Consider the following 10694-nt stretch of genomic DNA (forward strand, 5'->3'; position numbering starts at 1 on the left):
GAAACCCAACTTGGTAAAAAAAAAAGGAACTAAAACCAAAGGCGCACAATAGTAATTGGCTAGCTATCTGTTGCTACAGTAGCAGCTAAACTTAAAAGGCCTTCTTCTCTTTCATACCATCCTCCCACTTCTTCAAAAACAGACACAATTCGTTGGAGAGAAACAAAGCGAGAGAGAGACAGAGTTAAAGGATGGTGACAGAATCGTATGGTGGCGGTGGTGGTGGAAACAACATTAAGCCTGCATGGCTTGAGCGTTTAATGGCCGAGACATTCTTTGGCGGGTGCGGGGTCCACCACAGCCGCCGGAAAAACGAGAAGAACGTCTTCTGTTTGCACTGCTGCCTTAGTATTTGCCCCCACTGCCTCCCTTCTCACCGCCTCCATCCTCTCCTGCAGGTACTCCGATACTAGAATTTCTCACTCATCAAATTACGTCACCAAATTTCACCATTCATCTACCCTTTTGAATTTTCCCAAGTTTTGGATCAAAGTTGCTCAATTACTTCCAGTTGGCTTTTACTTCTAGCTAACTAGCTGGAAAGTTGTAACTTTTTTTAATGAATTGTAAGTTTGTAACTACCCTTGATTCCTGGGCGTGTGTTGAAAATTATTGTGGAATTGTACTGTAGAATCCTCTGTCTGTTACTTAATTCTCTTTTTATTTTCTTTCCAGTGAATTCAGCTAGTGCAGTAGCGATACATGTGTAATTTGCCTGAAATTTTGTACCTCTCTATATACTTCATTTAGTTCTTCGAACAATTAACAAATTCTACCATAGAGAAAGCTCAGTGATTGCAAATTTTACCCTAGATCTTCATGTTTAGGTCTTTCTATCATCTCATGTCTTATCTCTAAGAATTGAAAGTATTTTGTGGTTGTATTTGAAAACTTGTCTAAAAACCTCTTACTGAAATATTGTACTTTGCACTTTCAGATTTTCTAGTATGCTCCAAGGTATCTTATACTCTAGAATTTAGTATAATTAATTTCATGCAATTTTACATCTTCTCTCACTTTTACTAAAAATTTTCAACAAAGTGAAACTTTTACTCTCTTGATTGTGGCCAAAGAAACAAATTAAGAAAGAAAATAATGATGAAGTTAATTGTTGTTGATTTTTTTTTAATCCGTCAAAATTGTCTTGTTCAATAGTATTCTAATTCTAGTCATCTTTCCATGCAATTACAATTGAATGTGTTTTTGATTTTATAAAATTATAAATTGGAATTCCAAAAAGGTTTTATGATCTCTTCTTTGATTCCCACTTTTTTTATGTGGTTTGTTTCCTACTAATGGAAGATTTTGTTTCTATTCATTTCCACCCTGCAAAGGTTCCTCAGCTGTTCCTTTCCATGAAAGCGAAACTTTGACCATATAGTGTTTATATTCTCAAAAGATCCCACTCCTTTTAATTCAATTCAGCTCTCAGTTCATTTATTTTTCCTTCATGATTGGTTGCCTTGCTACTCGTTTCACCTAAATTTCCAACAGGTAATTGCCTGCCTGCAGGTGAGGTAAATAATTGGCTCTTGAACTTTTTGAAGTTAAAAATTGTACTTGGACTATGCAAATTTACTTGATCACTTTCAGTCACACATTGCAGAAAATTTACCTCAACAATGTTCATCTTCTTTGTTGTCATAAGGGTAAATTTAACTGAAGGGTAAATCACCATTTGTGGCAGTAAACAAGTCCAATTGACATTGTTTTGGCTCCATGTGACAGGTTAGACGATATGTGTACCATGATGTGGTTCGATTGGGTGATCTTGAAAAGCTGATCGACTGTTCCTATACCCAGGTATGACTACAAAGTAAAAACAAGAATGGGGGTAGAAGGTGATCAAGTAATATATTCTTCATTTGTAACTAGAAGGTTTTTAAAGTCCAATTCACTAAGATAACGAGTTCGACATCAAATTATTCTGGTTATTAATTTTGTGGTTTAATTTAAGTTTCAACTTGGTGAGATCAAATCTTCTGCACCCAAAGTGGGGTAGCCTCTCTGTGACCCCAATAAATGTCTAACACCTATTAAATTTATGACAACAAAATTAAGAAAGGTTAAGATAATGAATACGTGTCAGCCACTTATTGAGGCCATAGAGAGGCCACACCCATTTTAGGTGCAAAAGATTTGATCTCGCGTTTGGTATGCCAAGAGGAATTCATAAAAAGTAATTTCCATGTGTTTTCCTAGGAGATCAGAAATACTTTTTCTCACACAAAGTTTGGTAAAGTTGAGAAAGTAAATATAAAAGATAGAGACATTAATATTTTTGTTTCTTTATGGGATAAAGTTTTGGGAAAACAATTTGACAACGGCTTAGAAAAGATGAACGGAAAAAAATCTCTTCAATCCTCAAGGGTTCGGTTTTTCCGCCTTTTTCATAACATTAATTTCCATACATACCAAACGCACTGGAATATGATCAAACAAAAAAACAAATGAGCAAAAAAGAAAAGGTGATCGAGTGTAAAAGAAAATTACTTTTATCTTTCCAATTCCGTTATAACAAGTTTGTTCCTTATTTGGCAGCCCTATACAATTAACGGTGCCAAAGTGATATTCTTGAATCAGAGGCCACAGACACAGTCTAGGACTTGCAAGCAGGGCTCTGCCAATATCTGCCTCACTTGCGACAGGATTCTCCAAGAGCCATTCCACTTTTGTTCTCTCTCTTGCAAGGTCCATTTCACCTCCATATTCCTCTCTCTCTCTCTCTCTCTCTCTCTCTCTCTCTCTCTCTCTCATTGTCCAGTTGCCTATTTGATGGCTTTTGCATATTTTCTGACACACACTGGTTCTAAAGCCATTGCCAACGTTGAATTAATTTGCTATATATCTTGGAAGCATCTCTACTGCTTTATGTGTGGCTTCAGGATAAGTAAGAAAAAAGAAAAATCCCATTTGCACATACTCTTTTTATTCAGCTTCCTCCCTCTTTTTGTTTCCACCTGAACTATGATCTTGATATTATTTTTTTTCTTTGATCCAAGTATTAGAGGCATCAAGGGTTTTCTCAATTTTAGGGTTACGTTACAGGCAGATATATATATCTCTTAATCTAGCGGTATATCATGTAAAAAATATATATGTTACAGGTTGATCATCTGGTGTACCAAGGGCAAGACTTATCTGGTATACTCTACCGATTTGATGCATCCGACTTCACCATCTCTCAGTTCGAAGGATTACGCATGGACGGCTTGGAGATGACCGAGGATGATGGCCACATGATGCCTAGCTCCACCGTAGAAGACCCTCAGCAATACAGAGCTTCGTCATGCTCCAATGAAGCAACCAGCGATTCGGTAATGTCGCAAGAACCAGAGGTTATCAAGAAGAAGAAGAAGAAAAGCAGTGGATTCCTCCCTGGGATTGTCCTCTCCCTTAGCAGCAGGAGAAAGGGTGCTCCTCAGAGAGCTCCTCTTTCTTAGAATGAGAGTTCGGGAAAAAAATAAATAAATTGTAGGATTAAGGTTATTGGCATCATATGAAATATGTTATATTAGGTACTAATACTAAGGTTGGTCGGGCCACGGTTAATATTTAGATCAATTTGTGAAATTTTCTGTATTGACTTTGCATGGGGCATTTCCATTACTGACCTTAGGTGGATGTAGAGAGAGTGAACCACATTGAAGGGTTTAGGCTCCATCATCTCCACCAATTTTGTATCTAAGAAGGTAATGGAGCTTTGCGAGTACATACTATAATATTTGTTTTCGTTCAATTATTTAAGCTACTATAGCTACCATATTGTGTGTTTTTTTTTGCAATATATATATATATATATATATATATATATATATATATTTGGCATATAGTTGTTCTTGATTAGTATGGTATGGTTGATTCTCATTTTTGTTGGCCGTAATAATTTTCATTTGCATTTAACCTTTGATTTAATTAAGTCTCATGATTCTACTTTCATTTATTCAAGCAAAAGCAGAAGAGAAAATGTAACAGCAAAATTAGCAATAATCTTATGATTCTACTTCGATTTAATTAAGTCTTATGATTCTACTTCGATTTAATTAAGTCTTATGATTCTAGTTTCATTTACGTTCATACTAAGCACAATTTTTTTATTATTATTACTATAGAAATTATATTGAGTTTTTCTAGTACGCTAAAAAATACCCAAAATATATTGTACACATGCATTTTTCTAGAAAATCTTGGCTCCTTAAGATTGAGGAGGAGTTTCTTTTCAATGTACTTTGTGCCCTATTCACAAAAATATGTGTTTATTATCGGAACCATTCATATTATAAAGCACTTTATGTAGATCATTTATGTAAAAAGTCAATTAAAACTAAGATTGTTTAGTCAATCAATTGAAGCAAATAGATAGACAGTTCGTAATGATTTTCCAAATCCGTCTATCTGTTTTTATATACTTTGATGACTAAATGATCTTAGGTTTGATTGATTTTTTTGTAGAAATGATATATACAAAGTGATTTATAATATGAACGGTTTTTATTATAAGTACAAAATTATGTGAATAGGCCACAAATTTGTAGGAGGAGCTCCTCCTTTCTTGAGAGCCCATTTCTGTTCTCTTTTTTTTTTTTTTCGGTTAGCTTCCTATGTGATGATATTTGTGATTACCGTCAAAATGGTGTCCTCGTTGAACAAAAAAAGCAACCTACGAAGTGTATTTCTTGGGAGAGATTTCTCAATATATTCAGAACACGAGTTGTTATATTACGCATCATAACATCCATAAATAAAATATATATTTTTTGTTTTTATGTATTTATATAATAACAAGTAGTGTTCGTGTTTCGAATACAATAAAAAATTACTCTTTGGTTGGGAAGCAGAATAGTTTACTGTAAATGGTGGGATCTAAATTTGGTAAGTTTCTCATTTTCAAGAATTGTGATGGCCAATAGCTCTTTTTGTTTTTGGCAATGGCTTGACCCGACACATATTAATTATATCATTACGACTTGTGACACTTCATCTACGTCTCCTGTGAGTTCCTGTGGTATCTTAGCATAGGCCGATGCAGAGGCAGAGAATAGGTCATTTCTCCTCCCACTTCACTACGCTAAGCCTGTAAACTCCTCTTTTTATATTCTTTTTGGATACAGCATCCATCCATTGATTTGTTTGGGATTCACTCAGCTTAAAAAACTCAGTCATTAACGGGCATTGGCTTTAGTAGTTCGTAGCATTTACGCGCATAAGTCATAATATGTCAAATTTAGGATTCGAATACTTGAATTTACAACTCCTCCTTCTTTATTAGTAAACCACTCAACGTAAATTTGCATGTAAGCTCAAATTTCCTCCCCTATGAAAAACTGTCGTCAATTAACTGTGATATATCATTTGTGGATTATTCTCATCTTTTTTCGTACCACTATCATTTCTGTAAGGAACCCGTATGCATATAATTTCAGAAGGTGAATAAGAATGGAGAAGACTCATGATTTGATATCGAAGAAGCATCTTCTCTCTTAAGGTTCTCGTAAAGTAGTGACTGAGGCTAGCTATTAGCTAGTGTACTACCACAACGGTACTAGCTAGTTAATAGTTACCCTAAAAATTTAGGGTAGTCAAGATCTTCAACGACAGAAGGATCTTGGGTTTTAAGGGGTGTGGGGATTACCAAGAGGCCACATTTTGTTTGGGATCGTTCTGGAGGACTTGGACACAAGAAGTCTACAACAATGTACTAGTGTGACCTGGTTTTGCAGCAAAAGATGACAATGATAAACCCGAGGCTTTGCTGAGCTTCCCACCACACCACATGCTGCACAACAATTGAGCCTTTCGAATCTTTTAGTTTTTGCAAAGTTCTGTCAGCCTTTCTGTTCTCTTCTTTCTTATTATTACCTTCTTTTTCACTGACCAAAAACTTTCATGTAATTTGTTGCAGGAAAATAATTTCCGCTCACTTATTAGTTTACTTTTTGCATTGTTGCTTATTTTTTATATTTGATTGAATAAGCAAAAGGATAAATGTGTAGAAAGATTAAATAGGTGCGTGGAAATAACTTCTCATTGTTGTTATCACTTAGTTTTTATTTTTTTTTTGTCAAACTATAGATTTTGTTAGATTAGATGTTAAATTAGTTACCGACGAAATTTGAACCCACGCCGTCATGTAAGGAGTCAACACCTTTCCACCACTTTAGTAAAGGATCACTTGCATATCACTTAGTTATTTATAAAAACTATAATATGTAACTAGTTGCAGTACACACTTTGTGTTTGATTTAAATTTTTTAAAAGAATTAAGTTTAATTAATGTCAAATTATGCTTAAAAAAATTAGTGAATTGGGGAAGTTTGAAAAAGTATAAAAAAAGTTAGACGTGGGGTGCAAATGAGACAGGGGAAAAGAAAGTCGGTTTAGGATACTGATAGTGTGACATGGTTGTGATGTTTAGAAAAAAAAAAAAAAAAAAAAGTAAAAATTTGTTTGTGTGAAATTACTTTAATGCTCACACTTTTTTTAATATTTTCTTTCATTTGTGTTTAAAAGATATAATCGTAATTTTATTGATTTTTAACTGACAATCATGGTTCTATTAATATGTAGTTTAGATATAAGAGAAATAAACAAAGATAAGAAAAAGATGACCAAAAGGGGTATACAATAACAATAAGGGATATGTAAGTTCATTTTTCGGGTTTTTGAATCCTGGGCATTATCTTTCTACATTCTTTATAGGAGTCCCCTTGGTTGTGTTCAACTTGCGAGAGGACATTTCTATGGACACAACAAACACTAAGACATAAAGTAATTTAACATGTATGTTGTAATAGACTCGTACATAATTGATAGGTATTAAAATTAGGGGATGCTTAGGTATTGGTAACATGAAGGCAGGCTTTTCAAATAATGGAGTCATGAATTTGATCAAAACAATTTCATTCAACCATTTTGTAGAGCACATGTAGGAACATGTCGGTTCTTGCCAACATATGTCAACAATTACTATAATATGTAGATGCTTGTCAAGGATGACTACATGAAACTGTAGAGTAACGTTGAAGATTGTCAATGCTTGTCAACTGAGGCATTTTATTAAGCATTTGATATAAACAATAGAGTTGCACACAAGAAGAGAGAAAAGGAAGACACAAATTATCTAAACTACATATTAATAGAACTCTCTTTGTCAATTAAAAAATGGTGAAATATTATTTTGTCTTCTATCATAACAAAAAGTTAAGGGCAGTAACGTAATTTCACAAACAAAATTTTGCTATTTTTTGTTTAAATCTCACCTACACATAATTTTAACATTGCTATTTTAAAAAAATAAAAAAAAATAAAAAGTTAAAAATCTCTCTCCGTCTCTACCCACTCACTTTCATCCTCTCTTCTTTAATTTAAAAAAAATAAAATAAAATATTTCACAGACACTTTATGTGTAGACATATACTAGTAAAAACCAAAAAAAAGGAGATAGTAATTTAGTTTGTTTTGGTTATTTTAGGATCAAATCCAACACATACAAATATGCATAAATTTTTGAAATTGTTAAACTTATAGACAATCCGGTAATCCCACCTTAGCTCCGTCACTGCTAATACATTTGATTTGAGGTAGTATGGTGTGACCAAAAGTGAGCCTAGAAGAAGAATCCAGTTTTCCAGTCAAGTATACCCACAAAAGCACCTACTAGTGTATGGCTTTTAGGATGTGGGATCAGAATCGCATTATTGGTTATGTGGAGTCAGGTGAGTCACATGGGTATGTCACATTCTATTTTCGGTTTCCATTGTAGGAACCTACGAACCTAGGCAGAGCCAACGTGTCTTACTTGTCATCCTTGGGGTTGTTACACGTGGAAAGTCTGGCATACTATTTTGACTCTCTCATGATTTCCAAGGGAAATTTTCTCCCATCCTATTACCATTCATTTCCACCATCTCCTCTCTCACTCTTATTTTTATCTTATTCTTTATATAAAAAAATTCAAAACAAGATGTAAACGTGGCGTAATCGCAATCATTTAAATAAAAAAGAATGAAAAGAAAAAGAGATTAGAAGAGAAGAGAATCATACTCTAAGTATTTGTCAGTACAAAGATCCACACAACGTATACGATAAATTATTGCAACTAGGGTTTCAATTATTGTATAGTTTTGTAAAATGTATATAAACTATTATGGTAGACGCGAGTTCTTTTTACTTATTACACTTTAGAAAAAGGTCCATTGCATTACACTTCGTTTGCATCTAGGGTTTAGAAACAAGTCCATTGAATTACACTTCGTTTGCATCTAGGGTTTCTCTGTTGTTGATCTTACTGGGAGAATTCTCAGATATCGTTTTGTTATTTGAGTTTCTGCAGATTGTTTTGAATGAAGTTATGAGTTGGGAGTAAAAAGGTACAAGGTGGAAGTTTTCATCAAGAATCCTCCAATATGTAGGTGTAAAAACTGCTATTCTGCATATATTGCCTTTTTTTTTCATTTCAAAAAAACACTGCATGTAAATACTTTCCAAACTTTCCACAGTATTTGAACTTTATCTTAGCTTTTCTCTACACTAGGTACACAATTTTATGAAGAAAAAAAAAAAATGAATTGCAAAAGAATGCAGAAGACATTTTCCTACTAAAATGTTTTTTCTGTCATAAGTTGTTCTTCTTGTCTTCCTAAAGGGTTTTTATTCGTTTATTATGTTTCATCAGAAGGTGGAAGTTGCTCATCAAATAATTCCAATAAAGAAAGAAGAAAAGAAACACAGCCCATGGGCTGAAGTCATGGACTACCATGCAGGATGCAGTGCAGAAAGTTTGTATTATGGGCTTGAATGAGCATTCCAATGTGAAAATGTGTTGCACATCTAAATTTAAGAGAGAGAGAGAGAGAGAGAGAGAGAGAGAGAGAGAGAGAGAGAGAGAGAGAGATGGAAGGAAGGGAGGTTCGTGTGATTTCCAAGGAGGAACAAGCTCGAGGTAATCTGATAATCATTATTGAGGTTCTTTCATTTAGAGAAGTGTTCTGAACGTGGATACTTTGGGGTATTCTTTATTTTATAACTTTTAATAGATGGATTCTTGGATAAGGATAAAAAATGATGAAGGTTTAATGGTTAAAATTTTATGATGCGACATGCTAATGAGACTTTTTAAAAATAAGATTGTTCATAGGGTCTATCACATATATGATATTTTGGAGTTCCATATATATTGCACTACAGTTATGGTTATGCTACCAAGTACCAATATCACCTCCTTCCTCCTGAAGTTAGATTTTTGGATACTATCACATGATATGTATTATATAATGAGATACTAATAAGAATATACACTTTTTTACATGTTAGAGCTTCTCCATCTAAACCCTCAAACTTTCTATGACAATATATGAAACCCAGCTTTTGTTTTTCTTATAATTTTTCTGAAACTTAATTCTCACATTACACATTATTATTAAAAACATAACTATATATATATATATATATCGTAGAATTCAAACGGATAATGGCATAGCTGAATATATTGAAAGAGCTTGCCATTTTTGTTTTTCATTTTACGTAACACTTGATATGCACACTACATTATTACATTAAACATAGGGTAGTGTCATTCACACACATTTTTTTACCTTTCACACATTCTTGTTCATTTTTGTTCATTAATCTTCTTCAATTTATTCGACCTAACGGTTAGAAATTAGAAGATGTGTGAGAAATAAAAATGATTGTGTGAATATAGCACCACTCACTATAGATTACACGACATGCACACCATATTAGAGATTCAACACTTTGATATGACCATTGCATTATTATAATATACACCCTACATTATTGGATTACATTGAAACATAACTACATATGCTGTAAATTTGTTATAGTCAATGAAACAATAGCATAGGTAAAATGACAAATGCTTGAACCTAAGTGTCTTTTCAACTCACATGACATTTGATATGCATCTCGTCCTTAAACTGAAAACACAATCATATTGTAAACCTAATTAACGTGATAATCGTGTAGGTTGAGAAAAAAACTAAGAAATTAAAAAAGTTGGATGTGCAGATTGCGACAGTGAAGTGAAATCTGGCAAATAGACTATGAGGCTCGTGAGTCGTGATGCAGGTTACCGTACCCATTCACAGTGGGGGACCTGAAATCACTTTCGATTTTACTTTTGGAGCGTTCAGATCAATTTTAGTTAATGAATTTCACTTTGAATTTCTACAATCTGATAAGAATCAGTTTGACACTTGGCCCTCAAATCTTCTCTGCAGAGTGTGACATTCAATTGAAAAGAGTTCCAATTGGGCACGGTTAATTGCCCAATGGAATATACTAGGAGCTGCTTCATGCTGTTTGAAACTTTACTGAAGATTGAGGTTACGTCATAAAATTGATTGGCTATATGAGAGTAATTCAATTTACTTGTAAGCTTATGCAATGTCCATTTTTTTCTTAATGTGGATCATACTCTTAACATGTCTCATTACGTGTGGCCGTAGGGCTTCACACGTGGAGAACCTTCTCTGATACCATAAAGAAAGTTGAGTATCCATCATAAATCCAACTGGCTATAAACTTGCTTAGTTATAAGCCCATTCAAGATTCCTCATTTCTTCGATGTGAGATTCATACTCTCAACGCTTACAAATTGGAAAAAAACTTTGATGTACATGAGATTTTTTAATGTGTTTTAAAGTATTTGATATTTTCTAATTTATAGAAAT

The 10694-nt window shown here is 33.8% G+C and overlaps 1 protein-coding gene across 1 annotated transcript; it reads left to right on the forward strand.

Moving 5' to 3' along the window:
- Positions 1–3763, forward strand: LOC137728473 (protein RGF1 INDUCIBLE TRANSCRIPTION FACTOR 1). Its single transcript, XM_068467252.2, has 4 exons — positions 1–398; positions 1729–1803; positions 2542–2691; positions 3108–3763. Exons 1-4 carry the CDS (start codon positions 192–194, stop codon positions 3441–3443), a joined length of 768 nt encoding a protein of 255 aa, XP_068323353.2. The 5' UTR covers positions 1–191; the 3' UTR covers positions 3444–3763.
- Positions 3764–10694: the final 6931 nt, after the last annotated feature.

The sequence above is a fragment of the Pyrus communis genome, chromosome 10 (assembly GCF_041283825.1).
Source record: "Pyrus communis isolate YQ-2024b chromosome 10, ASM4128382v1, whole genome shotgun sequence".
Taxonomy (NCBI): Eukaryota; Viridiplantae; Streptophyta; class Magnoliopsida; order Rosales; family Rosaceae; genus Pyrus; species Pyrus communis.